Here is an 18,801-nt window from a genome sequence, read left to right on the forward strand (position 1 = left end):
ATCAAGTCTTACAGGAGAAACAGTGTAGGAAAGGACAGAGTGTTTTTGGTAACTGTACAATGTATGTCAAAAACATGGTACTTGTCTGGGAACTCTACAGTATTATTTTATTTGCTGTTATTCCCTGTTGAGTATGGGTGGGAGAACTCAATCTGGAAACCATTCATTTCTCAGTATTAATTTCAGTAACTGAGTATGACAAAGACATGATGGCCATGATGGTGGTGGGGGTCAACAGAACAACATACAGTTCAGAAAGACACTCCCACACACTGTCAACCAATTCCGACAAAGGTGCCATGGTCATTCAATGGGAAAGCAGTCTTTTTTGTTGTTGTTTTTTGTTTTTGGGTTTTTTTTTTTTTTGAGACAGGGTTTCTCTGTGTAGCTTTGTGTCTTTCCTGGAATTCGCTTTGGAGACCAGGCTGGCCTCGAACTCACAGAGATCTGCCTGCCTCTGCCTCCCGAGTGCTGGGATTAAAGGCGTGCGCCACCATCACCCGGCGAAAGTAGTTTTTTAAGTCATAGACTCAAGAATAAAAAACCTGTACACAGCCATATAACATACCCTTGACTCTTATCTAATTTCACAATAAAAATTATAAAACAAAAACAGGGCAAAATCTTTGTAACCTTGGATCAACAAAGATGTCTCAGAAATCATATCTAAAATACTTCAATTTAAAACTACTCTGTGGCAGGTGTGGCAACTCACTACTTTAATATTAGCACTTAGCAGGCAGAGGTAGGGGGAATCTCTAGCTAGCCTGGTCTACATAATGAGTTCCAGGTCAGTCAGGATTACATAGTGAGATCCTGCCTAAAAAAATTAAATAAAAATTGTGCAACTGGATCATACCAACCACAAAAAACTTTGCTTTTTAAAATTTACTAGCAGAAAATTTACAAAATTTACACCAACATAATACAAGGCTAATATAAAAATACATAAAGAACTAAAATAATAACACAGTCCAAATGAAAAAGAGTGGACAAACTTTGAAAAAGGCTTCACCTAGCCAAAACCTGGAAACAACCTAGATGCCCTTCAACTGAAGAATGGGTAAATAAATTGTGGCACATATACACAATGGAATACTACTCAGCAGAGAAAAACAATGACATCATGAGGTTTGCAGGCAAATGGATGGATCTAGAAAAAAATCATCCTGAGTGAGGTAACCCAGACTCAGAAAGACAAATATGGTATGTACTCACTCATAGGAGGATGCCAGATGTGGAACAAGGATGACTGGACCCTAATAGTTGTGCCAGAAACCTCATCCAAGGACTGAGGAATCTGGATGCTAGGCCCCAGGTGGAGTGCTGGGAGTCTAGTGAGAAAGAGGAAGGTTTATATGAGGGAGAATTGTTGAAACCAAGGTTGGATAAAGCACAGGGACAAATAACCAAATGAATGGAAACACATGAACTATGGACCAAAGGCTGAGGGGCCCCCAAATGGATCAGGCCCTCTGAATAGGTGAGACAGTCGACTGGCTTGATCTGTTTGGGAGGCATCTAGGCAGTGGTACCAGGTCCTGGGCTCATTGCATGAGTTAGCTGTTTGAAACCTGGGACTTATGCAGGGACACTTGGCTCAATCTGGGAGGAGGGAACTGGACCTGCCTGGACTGAGTCTATCAGATCGATCCCAGTCCTCGGGGGAGACCTTGATCTGGAGGAGGTGGGAATGGGGGGTGGGCTGGTGGGAAGGGGAGGGGGGCAGGAAGGGAGAGAACAAGGGAATCTGTGGCTGTTATGTAGAACTGAATAGTATTGTAAAATAAAATAAAAAAAAAAGAAAAAAAAAGAAAAAAGAAAAAAGAAAAAAAAGAAAAAGGCTTTACCAAAGAAGCGACATATGTCTAATAAGCATTTTATTTACTGTGGAAATGCAGATTAAAACCACAAAGAGATAGCACAACCACTACCCAGTTTAAAAGTAACAGAGAAAGATGAAAAACAAAACCACCACCACCACAACAAAAAAAATCCCCCCAAAACTCACGACCCTTACTTTATGAACAATACATTAAATTAGTATCGTCATGTTAGAAAACAATTTGAAGGGTTCTTACATTAAAAAAAAAGTCCAATAAACATCAATTTTGGTCTCTGACCCAGAGTCCTGTCTCTAGGACCTAGACCCTGGAACACAGCCAGTTTCCGGGAACCCTCAACCAACTCTGTCCCAGTTGCAGGCCAGCAGGGAAAAGTCCTGCAGGCAGGCTCTCCCACCAACCCCCCCCCCCCCATCGGACCCTGCAATCTACAAGACCTAAGCCCTACCCCAATACCCATCCGCCTGTGACCCCAGTAACTTCTTGAGACATGGAATCTGCCAGCTCTCATTGGACCAAGAGGTGAGTGACTCTTCTCCTACTCAGAGTCCTGCCTCTAGGACCCAGGCCCTGGGACACAGCCAGTCCCCAGGAACCCCCACCCATCTCTGCCCCAGTTGCTGGCCAGCAGGGAAGATTCCTGTGGGCAGGCTCCCCCACCAAATCCCCCATTGGACCCAGCAATCTACAAGACTCACACCCTACCCCAATACCCACTGCCCTGCAACACCAGTGACTTCCTGAGACACAGAATCTGCCAGCTCTGACTAGACCAAGAGCCCTGATAAGACCAAGAGAGGCTCCCCGAGTCACAGAGTCAGCTAGCTTGGATTGGACCAAGAGCAGCTCCCTGAGATACAGAATCTGCTAGCTCCAATTAGACCAAGAGCTAAGACTGGACCCAGAGGGGCCCCCTGAGACACAGACACAGCAAGCACAGAGTAGACCAATAGTAGCTCACTCAGACACAGGCATCTCTTGCACCTATTGGAGGAAGAGATGGGTAGACATCAGTGCAAAAATACATACAACAACATAAAGAGCAATATGGCATCACCAGAACCTAGCCCTCCTACAATAGCAAGACCTGAACATCACAATGTAGAAGAAGCAGAAAGTGACCTTAAAAGTAACTGCATGAAAATGCTAGAGGCCTTTAAGGAGGAAATAAAAAAATTCCCTTGAAGACAAACAAAAAATTGGAAGAAATCAATAAATCCCTTTTAAAAAAGCCAAGAAAACCATGTAAAAGCAATCAAACATATGAAGGAAACAGTTCAAGACCTGAAAAGTGAAATAGAAACAATGAAGAAGACACAAACAGAGGGAACCTTCTCTAAAATCGACCACATACTCAGTCACAAATCAAATCTCAACAGATACAAAAAAATTGGAATAACCTCCTGTATTCTATTGGACCACCATGGCTTAAAGTTAGATTTGGACCAATGGAATCGAATTGAAGACCCTGACATTAATCCACACACCTATGAATACCTGATTTTTGACAAAGAAGCCAAAACTGTACCATGGAAAAAAGAAAGCATCTTCAACAAATGGTGCTGGCATAACTGGACATCAACATGTAGAAGATGTTGCAAATAGATCCATATCTATCACCATGCACAAAACTCAAGTCCAAGTGGATTAATGACCTCAATACAAAATCAGTTACACTGAACATGATAGAACAGGAAGTAGGAAGTAGTCTTGAATACATTGGCACAGGAGACCACTTCCTAAATATAACACCAATAGCACAGACACTGAAAGTTACAATTAATATATGGGTACCTCCTAAAACTGAGAAGCTTCTGTAAGGCAAAGAACACAGTAAATAAGACAAAATGATAGCCTACAGAATGGGAAAAGATCTTCACCAACCCCATATCTGACATAGGGCTGATCTGCAAAATATATAAAGAACTCAAGAAACTAGACATCAAAATAATGAACAATCCAACTAAAAAATGGGCTATAGAGCTATACAGAGATTTCTCAAAGTAAGAATTTCAAATGACTGAAAGACATTTAAGGAATTGCTCAGCATCCTTAGTCACCAGGGAGATGCAAATCAAAATGACTGAGAAATCATCTTACACCTGTCAGAATGGCTAAGATCAAACGCACTGCAGACAGCTTATGTTGGAGATGATGTGGAGCAAGGGGAACACTCCTACATTGTTGGTGGGAGTGCAAACTGGTACAGCCACTTTGAAAATCAGTATGGCTGTTTCTCAGAAAATTGGGAATCAATCTTCTTCAAGACCCAGCTATACCACTCTTGGGCATATACCCAAGGAATGCTCAATTATACCACAGGGACACATGCTCAACTATGTTCATAGCAGCATTATTTGTAATAGCCAGAAACTGGAAACAACCTAGATGTCCCTCAACTGAAGAATGGATTAAGAAAATGTGGTACATATACACAATGAAGTACTGACTCAGCACAGAAAAACAATGACATCATGAAATTTGCAGGCAAATGGATAGAACTAGAAAATATCATCCTGAGTGAGGTAACCCAGACTCAGGACAAACATGGTATGTACCCACTCACAAGTGGATACTAGATGTAAAGCAAAGGATAACCAGAAAACCCACAACTCTAGAGAAGCTAGCTAACAAGGAAGACCCAGAGGGATGCATGGATTGCCCTGGGAAGGGGAAATAGATGAGATCTCCATGAGTAAACTGGGGATGAGGGGTGGACAATGGATGGTAGGGGCTAGGGGATGAGAACATAAGGGAATCGGATGGTCAAGCTGGAACAGGGATGGAGTGGGAAAGCAATGATAGACAGAGATACCATGGAGATAGAGAAACCCGGTGCTAGGGAAGTTGCCAGGAGTCCCCAAGGGTGACCCCAGCTTGGACTACTAGAAATAGTGGAGAGGGTGCCTGAACTGAACTGGCTTACCCCAGTGATCAGACTGGTGAATACCCTAACTGTCATCACAGAGGTTTTCTCCAATGACTGATGGAAGCAGATGCAGTAATCCACAGACAAACACTAGGCAGAGCTCTAGTCCAGTCAAAGACAGAAGAGAGATTCTATGAGCAAGTGCATCAGGATCATGATGGGGAAACCAAACCAAACTAGTGGGAACTCATAAAAGTTGGATCAATGGCTGTGGAGCCTGAATGGGACTGGACTAGGCCTTCTGCATGGGAGACAATTGCGTAGCTTGATCTGCTTGGGGGGGCCCCCTGGCAGTAGGATCAGAATCTATCCCTGGTGAATGAGCAGGCTTTTTGGGGCCCACTACCTATGATGGGACACCTTGAGTGGCCTTGAGGTAGGGAGAAGGGCTTCGACTTGCCTCTACTGGATGTGCCTCCCCAGGAGAGGCCTTGACTTCTTGGTGGGGGGAGTGAGTTGGGAAGGGGAGGCTGAAGGGGCAGGAAGAAGGAAGAGGGAGATCTTTGGTGCATAAAATGAGTAAAAAGGTTTTTTTTTAAGTTGTTCTACGTTTTTTATTAAGAAATTTTCCACTCACCCTACATATCACCCACAGATCCCACCTCCTCCCTCCCCTCCCCAGCCCTCCCTCCCAAGCCATCCGCCATTCCCACATTCTCCAAATCAAGGTCTCCCACGGGAAGTCAGCAGAGCCCCACACACCAAGTCAAGGCAGGTCCAAGCGCCTCCCAGTCTCGCCAAGGCTGCCCAAGGTGCCACAAGGCAGGAACCGGGCTCCCAAAAGCTTGCCCATGCACCAGGGATGGATCCTGATCCCCCGCCCGGGTGTCCCCCAAACAGTTCAGGCTAAACAACTGTCTCCTGTATCCAGAGGGCCTAGTCCAGTTCCATGGGGGCTCCACAGCCACCAGTCCACAGTTTATGGGTCTCCACCAGTGTGGCCAGTCATCTCTGCAGTCTTCCCTTCATGATCTCGACATCCCCTGCCTGCAGAATCCCTCTTCTCTCCCATTGGCTGGATTCCCGGATTATTCATCCCAAAGTAAATACAAACACCCATCAATGGGTGAGCAGATGAACAGAATGAAGTATACCATGTAGTAGTGTCCAAAGTGTATTAATCAGCTATGACGTGCACCACAGAGCCAGCCTACAGTGTGCATTAAACTCAAGAATATTGCACTAAGGAAGAATGAAGAGTTCGAATTTTGTCATTCCACTCTGAGAACTGGTGGAAAACTCAAAAGGGTAGTGAAAAGCAGGCCATGGCTTGTTAGGGACAGGGTAGGAATGGAAATTGATGATAAATGGGCAAATGATTTGTTTTAAAAACAGGTTGTACAAGGGGACTGGTGACATGGCTCAGGGTGTAAACAAGCTTGCCTCTAAGCCTGATGACCTGGATTCAATCTCCAGAAACCACAGGTGGATGAGAATTAACTCCCACAAATTGCCCTTTGACCTCTGTGTATGTGAGTGCACATGCCACACAAATAAATACAATAAAAAAATTCAAATGCAGCCCAAGTTCTACCTTTGAAGTATATAATGTAGAAAAATAAAATTATAGCAATGAGATCCTGTCTTCTAAATATCTTCTTGGACTTACAAATGTATCTTATTTTTATTTCCAGGGTAGGACTCAAATTCCATGCTATTGTGTAAATGGACAAATATTTTTAGAAAGTCTGGATTGACTATAGTTAAGAGTAAGTAGACAAACTGCTGCCTGGTGTCTAGTATAGTTCATTACATGGCCACTATAGCTCAACCAGGACACCAGAAATAGAACAGCCTCCTAAACCCCTATCCTTACAGGATTTCAACTCATTGAAAATCTGTTTTCATTTCTTTTAAATCTCCACTCACTTTTCTGCTGCTGCAAATTATAGGAAAATCGTTTCTTCTGCAAGTTCAGTTTGTCTCAAAGTATGAGCCGTAACTGTATCAATGCATCTGAAATACATTTTTTTGTTTGTTTTCATCTTTCAAGACAGGGTTTCTCCATGTAGTCTTGAAACTCACTCTGTAGATCAGGCTGGTCACGAACTCACAGAGTTCTGCCTGCCTCTACCTTCCAAGTGCTGGAATTAAATGCGTGTATCACCACTGCCCAGCTTTAAAATAGAATTTTTAAAAGTCAAGTAACTAAGCAATATATATGCAGTGTATAAATGTCATTGTCTCATTACATGGCAATTCTAGTATCTCTACAGAGACCCTCAAAGGTTTCATTTATTTATTTATTTATTTTGGTCTATTTCCATCTTCTGCTCCCATACTACTCGTCTTCTTGTAAATCATACATTCTGATGCCTCTGACTTGGAATCAGCTAGGGCAAGCCTAGACCAGATCAGCCAAGTTACAGTTATAAGTTAACACAAATTGATGCTGGAAGCTGAGTTTTGAGGCAGCTAGCTTAAGGAATCATTGCTAGCATGTGTTAGGTAAGTCCACACATGAAACCAAATGGAATTATTATAGCTCCTTTATATCCTGTACACGTTTGTTAAGAGCTGGCACTCTATTCTTCACTACCCCTGGTGTATGTGGCTAAAATGCACATATACTACACTAACTGCAGGACTGGCATTTCATGATTAATCACTGTATGGCCAAAGAGTCAAAAAACTGTACAGCTGCTCAAGCTCTTCTCACACAAGTGGGGGTTCTAGATGAAATTAAACCAGCACCTTTGTATGCCAGCAAGCAGCTAGTACTTTATAAGAGCAAAGCTCCCATCATACCCAACTGATGGATCTAGCGGGTCAGGAGAGCAGTTGGAAATTCTGTCAGGGAGAGTGCTGTCTTCCTTTCTTTGGTTTATATGTTCAGACTCAAGTCTAGTTTATTTAGTACTTTCTTATTCTTCAAAAAGAAATTCCATTCGAGAGGTTTGGGGGGATGTTCTCTCACTCACCTCCTTACATGTAGGCTTCTTACTTTACATCCTACATGTAGAGGAAGAAGACACAAATCCTGGCTTATTGAAAGAACAGAGAAGAAAACATGACACAAAAACCGCAGTTAATTTTAAATGCAAGTAGCATACTGCATGGGACACAGCCATCAACTGAAGGGCTTTTGAGTGCCTGCAGGAAGATTAGACAGCAAAGGCATGTTATCCAGCTTCTGGCCAAATCATTAGGGTAATGGGCATCACATGGGAGGTTTGAGTTTGTCTAAGGGCAGGGCTGGCCTCTTCAAAGGTAAAGAATATGTAATTCTTGGATTCAGGTAAAAGTATTAAGAAGGAATAGGAAATCCCATGATGACAGACTGCTTATAATTGGAAAGAGGATCAGGAAGTAATCCCTAGTACACTCTGCAGCTCTAATGTTTCTTTAGGACATTGTCCCTTGTTCTTCAGTTGTTTCAGTGAGAAGAGTGTAACATAGTTACTTTCAGTCACAACCTCATCCTTGCATCTTCTTTTACATTTTCTTTTCTTTTTCTTTTTCATGTTTGAGGACATGTTCTAGTCTAGAGATTACTTGAGTTCATCTGTTCTCAAGAAGCACAGTATAATCCAGACAAAAATAGTAGGTGACATGGTAGCACCTTGACTGACCCAGCTACAGAACTGTACCAAAAAAATATTTACAAGAACAGGCTCAATGGCCAGAGTTTACTGACCCCTGTCTGAGGAACTTCAGAGGTAGAGGCAAGACCTGCTGATAAAACAGATTCTGAAATTAATAAAAGGCCACTCTGCAGAACCTTTGGAAGCTGCCCTCATCTTTCTGAGCTTTTCAATTCTGTTACTGAGCTAAGACTGGATGCAAGTGCCTGTATATGTATATGTGAAACTATATGTAATGATGTGAGAAGTCACGAACATGGCTATCCATGCATGGATGTTAGACTCTAGACCCTGCAGAAACTGCATGCAAAATATTTTAAAACATATTATTTGTATTTTTTTCATAAGGCTTTCTAACGTTTTTATCAGATAAAAGAAAAACAGTTACAAATGACAGACAAGATTAACTAGTAGATCTTTTATCGCAGTAAACCAAGGGACGAAGAACTCACACACACATGCATGTGCGTGTGTGTACATGCATACACACACACACGTATGTGTACACACATACACGCTTTGCTATTAGATTAACTATAGGCTTTGTAATATTATCTCTTTCTATCTATTTTATGGAACCAGAGATACTAGACAAAAAAATAAAAGTAAAATAGTTAGACATACACAGGACTTAAACACAAGATAAGCATTGGAAATGTATTCAAATAACTGCAAACCCATAAGAAATATTATAAAATACATTATACCTCATTTTTTGGCCATTAGATTTAATAAACTGTTCTAACACCAAGTTTAATTTATAAAAAAATTAAGACCAACTTTAAGGAGCTTCAATATTTACTTTTATTATTTATAAAAAATTAAGGTATCAGAGTGCATATGGTGTACTGTGCCTGTGGTTTTGCACATTTATGCATGTGTTTTACATGATTTCAACGTTATGAACATACTGTGTATCTTTACAATACCTGATAGATTCAGCTGTCTGGCACTGACACATGAAATGTTAACGCATTCTGATGGACATAACTTGAAGAACGCTGTAAAAACAACTTGTCTGTTATGACTCCTTGAACAGCTGTCCTCCCTCAGTTGTCATGTGTTAATGCTACCCCGCTGCCTCCCGTTAATTGAATTTCTTTTTAGAAAAAAAAAAGTCTGAAAATGAAGTTCTCTTAATTTTTAGTTAAATATATAATTTAGCTACCCCTAATGTAGCTTTTTAAGGCCTTTATATAATTGGAAAAAGAAAAAGTTGAGCATGTTTTAACCCTTTTGATTTATAAAATAAAAAACAGGATTTGACAATTTTACAGTTAAAATTCACAGATGAAAACCTCTCATGCATGTGAGCAGCTGCACCCAACTCATAGCACTGGGGCTGGCAGATAGGATATGCCCTGCCCTCGCCAGTGTGGGAGGCAGTAGGAAAACAGCATGATGTCAGAGGTCTAGATTTACATGTATTAAGCCACACGCCAGTGAGTTCTCTGATAAATACACATAGTTTTAATTATCAGTATTGGATAGTGGATGAAAACATGCATTAGTTAAGACTAAAAATGCCACACATTTGTTCACTATAAAATTTTCTTTTTGGAAATTTAAAGTCTTGGTTCTTATTTTAGAATACACAATAATCAGGAGGATACATGATGGGGAGCCAGTTTTCAGTAAAAGATGCACAATGGGTCCATCCAAGTAATTTCATCAGCTATAATAAAACAGAGCATTAGTAAAGGAGATGGCAGTTCCAAGCCCAAAATTCAGAATATGTAGTAATATTCAGTAGTAACACACAGATAGAATTTTCCTTTTATCAGTCTATCTTCCATTAATCCATCCACCCACTGCTGTCCTTCCTAACAACCATCCTTTTCAGGAGCACAAGAACATAGAAACAATGACAAGAACTCCATAAAGTGTTCTCCTAACCTAGTCAAGATCCAAAGAATTTAAAATGTCTTACCATTTGGACTGACTGATGACATAAAAGAAGATGACATTAAAATAATTTCTCTTTATATAGTTTCTCTTTGATCATCTTAGAACCAAGTCAACACACATTGGGAAGAAATGCTTCCTTCAAAAAGGAAAACATTGTCTTCTAACTAAAGAAAGTAATTAATTCACTTTTGGCCTTGATGAAAACATTCAAGGCTAATATGAGTCTCTGAATAGCAGTGAGAATGTTTTAGAAATTTGGATGGCTACATGTGATCTCTCATGCATTTATTAGACAGTTCATATTGCTTTAGTAATGGTAACAACTGGCTACAATAAAACATGTTATGTTTTATAACGAGCACAGGTGTTTTTCCCCAGTGCTCTTGTCACTATGCAGTATGGAAATGAAATGATATACAGTATAATTCAGACACCACTTACTTGAATACAATTTTTCCAGTTTTCTTTTGTTGGTTTTTCTTCTACAAGTTTAGTTGCAAACTTAAGGCCTCTCCCATACATCTTATTTACTAATGCATGCTTGTATGCAAATGTCAAAACCTATGATATAAAACAAAGTAAAAATTACCTATAGAACATGTATATTCTAAGGCATATAGTTTTAATAATGAAATAATTAAAGCTTTCACAGAAGTATAGCTTTTTGTATGTGTAGGTATACATGTGCACGTAGAGGTCAGAGGTCAACACACGGTATCTTTTCAACTTCTCTATATCTTATTAAGGTTGATTTGGCTAGAATGCTGGACCTATAGATCATTCTACTTCTGTCACCCCAGCTCTGGAATTAAGAAGAGTGCATGTCATGGTGCTTAGTTTTTTTTACATTGGTGCAGGAGATTGAACTCAATTCCTCATACTGGCATGGCAGGCAATTTATTGACTGAGCTGTCTTCCAGTACCTGGAGTATATAGCTTTTAAGCTGAATAGGTTGTATTAGGGGAAAAAAAGTGTCTTTTAAGGGCAAGTAATTACATAGAAAAGTATAGGAAGTAACTAATGAGAAGTCATAAGCTACTAAAATCCACTTTAAATCATTTCTTTGTGCAAAGTAAACCACAATTAACATAATTACAAAAAACAAAGAGTAGAAATACAAGCGGTCACTATAAATCACTAAAATTGTAAAGGATAAGTTTTACATAAACATGCTCCTTCTGTATACTGATCTATCAAGCTGTTTCTTTCTACATTTTGCCTGAACCATTTTCAAAAGTTGTGGTAACTATTTTCAAAAAAAGAAATCCCGTTACACTAATTAGTTCTTTAGGGCTAAGCCAAGTATTAAAAAATATTCCATTAACAGGGTAAACAGGTAAGTATTCTCATATATTGACCCTGGTCAGCAGTGTCACTGTGAAGACAGAGGTATGCCTAACAATTTCACTGTAGTGATAGCAAGTGTCTATCACCCTGTTATATTTCTCAAAGACAGAGACTAGATTCTAGTTATCTTCATGTTTTCAGCATGAAATCGTATTTATCACACAGCAGACCTTCAATAACAGTTAACAGCAATACCACTTAAGACTTTCCATGAACTTAATACTTATTCAGAACATCCAAGGGTAGGTAGCCATTGATTTCACTTAATAGGTAAGAAATAGGCACCAATGTTCAGTAACTTGCCTAAGGTCACTGACAAAATGTCAGAGGTAGGAGTCAAACTCAATTTCAGGTCCTAATGCTTATCCCCTACAAAATTCTGCCTGCTTTAGTTTCTTGAAGACTACTGAGGCCTTCTGTTCTATGGGGGAATTGGAACCACATAGGAAGAACTTTTCCTAGTTTTAGCTGCTTTGGTTTTTTGTTTTTTGTTTTTTTTATTAAAGATTACCATGGCTAATCCTGAGAACCAGTGATTGACAACTATAACAATGGCCATTTCTGGTGAGGAGAATTCATTTACTTTTCCTTCTTTTCTTTCTCAAGGAAGATTAATAAAAACATATATAGTTAGCTGGGTGGGGATAGGGGTGGTGGTGGTGGTGGTGGTGGTGGTGGTGGTGGTGGTGGTGGTGGTGGTGGTGGTGGTGGTGGCACACGCCTTTAATCCCAGCACTCAGCGGATCTATGTGAGTTTGAGGCCAGCCTGGTCTACAGATCGAGTTCCAGGATAGACTCCAAAACTACACAGAGAAACTCTGTCGTGAAAAAAAAAAAAAGAAGCAAATCAAAACAACCCACAAACAAACAAAAAACCCAAAACAACAACAAAAAATATATAGTTATATAAACCCTACTATAAGAATAGAAACAAAAGGGATTTGACATGTCCTTTTTTAGAACCCAAATCTAAAAACAACAACAATAAAAAACAAGCAAACAAAAATCAACTTTGCTTTTCCAAACATTTGTTTAAAACTAGTCTCTAAAAACTGAGAGATGTAGAAGTTAGTGTTTTGAGGAAAATGAATAGTGATATCTAAACTAAGGAACATATTTTACTTTGAAAATTAGCATAAAAAGATACAGGGAGAAAGAAGGAAGATTTCTAGAAGATAACGTTTGGGCTTCATATATAACTGTCTTAAAAGGCTACTATAAATGTCCCCAAAATATTTTCAAAATTATTGTTAAACACTTTAAAACAGGCAGGACAAATGCAAGGTACTTGGGCTAAATGCATCTTCTTCAGAGCGGAGCCTTATTTTCTTCCTCTTTGGCAAGCAGAGCACAAGCAGTCCTGAGAGACCACCACCAAGAGCTGTACCAAGACCAACAGCAAAAGGGTAAGTTACCTTAGTGTCAAAAAGATCTGTCCACTTTGTAGTTTCCCAAAAGGTTTCTGACAGAGAGTCCAAGGTACTTTCTCCTTCCTCTTCCTTCCCTTCTGCATCTCCAGCTGCTGCCCCATCATGAGGCTGTGTGTGAAGAAGGTGGTCTGCCAAAGCACATCCTTTCCTGCAGAGGGCATCTACCAGTGTGGATTTCTGCTTGTCCATATCACTGGAGAGGAAATAAAAGAAAAATTTTTTTTTCATGTCAGCTAAAGGTTTTCCAAGGTGATGGTCTTATTTGAAGTACATGCATTCTTCTTCTCTAAGACTGAACATGCATAAATTTTGTATATCCATGTGCATACATTTGGGTTACATATCAAATGAGATTCTTATTAGTAAACATCATAAGTAGTACACACAGATGAAATTAGTTAGGGCAACTATACTTGGTTGAAGCAGAATGCCATAGCAACAGAATTGAAAGACTATTCAGTTCTGTCAGCTACACAACTTTTAATAAGAGTATCATTTAAGCCTTTACATTAGGAAATATAGTAATTATATATTCATCTATATGTAATGTACAGAAAGACAAGGTTTTAGTAGTCATGAACATGATATTATGTATAAATCAAGCAAACAAATATCATGTTTACTCTGAATACACTAATAACTGCTTTAGCATTTCAGCATATGAATTCCTTCATAGTCAAAACAATTCTATGGGGCCAGTAAGATGCTCAGTGAATAACAGTGGTTGCCACCAAATCTGATGACCTGAATCCATTATGGGAACCAACAGAGAACTGATTCCTTTAAGTGCTCCTCTGACCTCCAAGGGTACATCATGAAACGTGTACACCCATACACAACACAAAATAAGCAAACTCAAAACCAGTTCTATGTATAAGACACTCCTATGGGATGGGCGATGGTGGCACACGCCTTTAATACCAGCACTCAGGAGGCAGAGGCAGGTAGATCTCTGTGAGCTCAAGGCCAGCCTGGTCTATAGAGTGAGATCCAGGACAGGTACCAAAACTACACAGAGAAACCCTGTCTCTAAAAACCAAAACCAAAACCCAACAAAATAAAAACAACAATAAAAAAGACTCTCCTATTTTGCATAGGAGGAAACTGAAGCTCAAAGCAATTCAGGATTTGATCACGACCTCCAGTTAGGAGTAGTAGGCATAGGATTCTAAGCTTAACAGTCTGGCTCTACAATCTATGCTCAGTCTCTGGAGTAAATTGTCTTGTTCTGGAAAGGCATCTTATTTTTTTTCTAAAGAAGTTTCACAGGTACTAACATACTGTTCCAGACTAGGATATTCTCAGAGGCTTCCAAGACTATTTGATTGTGTGAGGTCATCTAAAAAGATACCTTCAACATCAAATGCACTGAAAATGAAAATATACCCATAAGACCCCTTAGTTTATTACCAAGAACTATATAGCTTCCTTTTTTATTTCTGAACTGACTGCTTACAATCACAAGTCAGGGGGTTCACAAACTTATGTCTAGCTGTTCTATGGTATCAGTAGACTGGTTTGATACCCACCTGCATTCCACAGAGCTCAAGAATGGAAAGGGAGTGCTTGACATGTGCTCATTCTCCACATTTCCCATCTAATCCTTTTACCATTTTCAATTGTCAGCCTGAACCATGAAGTGGTAGAAATGGTATATGCTCCTCCCACCCCTCAAGTTCAGGTCACTTGCTTATTTTATATTCCTGTGGCAACAGCCTTATTCATCAGGGTAGTTCAATACTTGGCCTGAACCTTGACAGATAAATGCATACAGAATTTGATGGGCCATACGACACCTCATTTATCTGTTCACTTAATCACATAATGCTTGGCAAGAATCATTAATTTGGTATCCTACATATCTGCCTCCCTCAGTAGATTATGCTAAAACACAAATATGATTCTTCCAGGTCTCAATTTTAAGTATTTTAAGGAGTTTTTCAGCATAAACTCCACATTCCAGGCTTTGTGGTCCTTCTCAATTTAATTCTAATCTTTGTAATCTGACTCCAGAAAGAGTGTCACTACTGTCCTATCTGGGCTCTAATTTGACCTGAATTCTACCAGTCATCAAGAGCATCGACGTTTTGAAGAATTAACCTTCTTTCTCTATGTGGAAGTGCCTGGATTCTGCTTTAGCTCCTCCAGATTAAGAATAGCAGACTTTTGAGTCCCCTCTTGAGGCATCTACTTTCCTGCTCACTTACTGCACTGTTCTCTCATCACTTTTCAGATGCTTGGTACCATTCTTTTCTGCATTAGGGTAGCTCTAGGAGTCAGGAACAAGCATTAACCCCAGCTTTTGAAGGAGACAAGTGCTTTGGAACAGACTCAATCATGAGGGCAGTTATCATCACCCACTCTAAACCCAACTGACTAGTTCCAACTATTCAGGAAGGTTTGGGCATGGGGTACAGAATTCAGAAGGAAGCTGGTATTGACACAGGTGCTCTATGCTTGCCAGGAATGGATTAAGTTACCAGCAAGATTCTTTTCTGAAAGTTTTGACATCCTCTGATGCAATAATCTAAATCTCAAGTATATGGAAATATTCTGTTCCTCTCTGCTACCTTAGTACTGGATCTATTCAGGTTGAACACCTTGTTAAACTATGAAGCTTTATCCATTCAGAATAGAGTCAAAGCTTTCTTCTTATAGGCTTTTAAAATATTAAAAATATTTACTATATTTTATCCTATCTGCCAATTTTTGTTTTTGTTATTATTATTTTGTTTTTCTGAGACAGGATCTCACTATATAGACCAGGCTTGCCTTGAACTCACAGAGATCCAACTGGCTTTGCCTCCTGAGTGCTGGGACTAAAAATATATACCCATCTCTATCTTCCAATTTAATTTTCAGCATTAGATTAAGTTCCTTTAATTGGAAAGTCTTATTAATTTCTTAAAGTGCTTCTTAAAAATAACTTACATATACTTGCTCAAATCTTCTGAATTAAACTGGTTGTTACATTGTGGTTATCATAGCTACATTTTAGAAATGATTTGAGTCCTATATTTTAATGCCTAAGCAAAAACTATAATTCTTATCAGATTACCTAGAAAACACCAGTGTCATTTTCAAGATCATAAAATAGCAATCCTATCTCCGTGTCTCTCTCTCTCTCTCTCTCCTCTCTCTCTCTCTCTCTCTCTCTCTCTCTCTCTCTCTCTCTCTCTCTCTTTCTCTCTCTCTCTCTCAACATGGTCTCACTAAGTAGACCTGGCTAGCCTTAAATTACAGAGGGCCGTATGCCTCTGCCTCCTGCATGCTAAGAATAAAGGAATGTGCCAATATATCTGCCAAGTAATCTTGCCATTTTTTTTTTTTACAAAAGTGATTTAAACAAAAGCAGCTTTGCATGGAAAAGAGACATCCAAGGAGGTACGCTCTGTGTGTGTGTGTGTGTGTGTGTGTGTGTGTGTGTGTGTGTGTGTGTGCGCGCTGTTCTTTTATAGACTTAACCTAATTATTTCAATGTCTCTAGAAATATAGTCTTCTTACATATTATAAATATATAAAAAAAAACAGGGTAGCTATTATTTTTGGTAGCCATTAAAAGTCAATTTCAGGTGCTTTTCAAAGCATAGAAATTCTTAACTAAAGAAAATAAGAGGCCAATACATGCCTGACTCCCTTTAACTTGGGATTATTTCTTCTATAGTTGTTAAAATTTAGAAAGCATAGGACAAAATACAGGGAAGATAAATGGACCTTAATATTTACTGAAATCTCAAAATGAATCCTATATATTTTCATATATACTTGAATTTGAGAAGATTCTATTTTATATATATATATATATGGGTGTTTTGTCTGCATGTATGTTAAATGAATTGTGTGTGTGTGTGTGTGTGTGTGTGTGTGTGTGTGTGCCCCAAAAGTCCAAAAGAGGGTGTTGGACAGCCCTAGAATAGTTACAGATGGCTATGAGCTGCCGTATGTGTACTGGGAACTGAACCTGGGTTGTCTCCAAGAGCAGAAAGTGCATGAAACAGTTGCACCATCCCTCCAGCCCAAAGATTCTATTATTTTTCACAAACTATATGATGTAACACGTTTAGAAGGCACACTATATCAAGACAAACACTGGCTTTAAGGAAGTAGAACTGCAATGCAAACTAGCCTGACAACAAGCCAGGAGCTAGGCAAAAGCAGCAATATGCAAAAGGCTATGTCTTTTCACTGAGTATGGTTATGAAGGACAGAGACAGAGCAAGTATTTTTTTCAGGAAGGTCAGCCCCAGAGAACGAAGTCTCCTGACATTCAAGAGGCACAGAGGCAAGTAACACACCTAGGTAGCTTATATGTTTCCCTTTGAGATAAAAATTAGTTCTGTTCATATTCTCAAGAAAAGGGTAGTAGGCTGTGGTGGCACACACCTTTAATCCCAGCACTCAGCAGACAGATATGGTGGTATTCTATTTGTACTGAAATGTGATTTTAATTGTATGTTAATAAATAAAGTTGCCCAGGGGTCAGAGCCATTAGAGCCATAGAAAGAGTGTGGCGGTGGTGGCACACGCCTTTAATCCCATAGATCTCTGTGTGTTCAGGGATACAGCCAGCATTGGAGACATACGCCTTTAAGACCCAGAGGGCTGTACTTACAGGCAGTGACGAGGCAGTCATGTGTTTGGGTTTACAACCAATGAGAAGGCAGAACAGAAAGATTATTTAAAGACATACACACAGGAAATAGGTCTCTTTCAGAGAGCTAGGACCACCGCAGGAGGAAGGGTGAGATTTTAGCTTTGAGCTCTGACCTCTTGGCTTTCTCTTTTACATTGGTTCTGTGTTTCTTATTTAATAAGACGGTTGGTTACATCTACAGACAGAGGCAGGCCTGTCAGTTCGAGGCCAGCCTGGTCTACATAGCAAGTTCTATTCCAGGACAGCCTGGGCTACATAGAAAAGCCCTGTCTAAAAACACCAAATCAAAACCAAAACCAAACAAAAAGCACAGGCTTTGGAGGCAGACCTTGGGAATCCTGATTTTCCCACTTCCTAGCACAGCACTATAGGCAAGTCATTCATCCTCTGTAAGCTTCACTTTCCTCTCTCCTAAGAGCTGGGCAGAAATGACTCTATTTTACAGTGTCTGGAAGACTAAAGATAAATGAGACCATGCATTTAAAGTGCTCAAAATTTCCTGTACACAACCATCATTTAATGAATACCAATACACTTTCTAATATTATTAAAATTACAAAATAGCAGCCAAATGCCAATATTTTAAAAATCATACTACTGGAAAATATGAAAGGGAACTACCAACTTCTTTTAATAAATTTTATTCTACTTGAAAACTGCTTTGATGACAAGTCTTAAAACTCTATATTAAAACTATAACTAAAATGTAATGCCAAAAGCTCTAGCAGTTTTGCATCCAGTATTTTATGTAGAAATACATAGTGACTGATGAAAATTTTAAAGAAAATTGTAGTTATTTAGGTAGTCAAAATAATCCTGGTTTATTAGCTACAACTATAAAACAATTAGGATATTTATAATCTTTTAAGTCAATGAGCCCATTGTGTTGAAATAAAACCATACAATATAGGAAAAGAGTGATTTTGGGAGAATTAGTACAGGATGATGGTAGGAGTTCACAGAAGAGTGAAGGGACTGAATCATAACAGCCAATGAAGCTCCTCCATGCACACAGAGCACCAAGCTTTATAAAAGTCAAACTATAAATGCTCCTCTGCACTTCTTTCCAATATTAATGACAAATGTCTTCCATAAAACTAACGT

At 39.4% G+C, this 18,801-nt stretch overlaps 1 protein-coding gene across 4 annotated transcripts in view; it reads right to left on the reverse strand.

The window, feature by feature from the left end:
* Positions 1 to 9,137: 9,137 nt before the first annotated feature.
* Positions 9,138 to 18,801, reverse strand: part of Tpp2 (tripeptidyl peptidase 2) — a 73,248-nt gene continuing 63,584 nt past the window's right edge. For all 4 annotated transcript variants that reach the window (XR_013044193.1, XR_013044192.1, XM_006996802.4 and 1 more), the window contains 3 exons: positions 13,029 to 13,236; positions 10,707 to 10,826; positions 9,138 to 10,032 (listed from right to left, as the gene is read on the reverse strand). Coding sequence is in view for 2 of the 4 variants with exons in the window: in XM_006996802.4 (XP_006996864.1) it covers positions 9,943 to 10,032; positions 10,707 to 10,826; positions 13,029 to 13,236 (418 nt within the window). In the remaining 2 variants the exon portion in view is untranslated. The remainder of the gene's footprint in view (positions 10,033 to 10,706; positions 10,827 to 13,028; positions 13,237 to 18,801) is intronic.

This window comes from Peromyscus maniculatus, chromosome 13 (assembly GCF_049852395.1).
Source record: "Peromyscus maniculatus bairdii isolate BWxNUB_F1_BW_parent chromosome 13, HU_Pman_BW_mat_3.1, whole genome shotgun sequence".
Taxonomy (NCBI): Eukaryota; Metazoa; Chordata; class Mammalia; order Rodentia; family Cricetidae; genus Peromyscus; species Peromyscus maniculatus.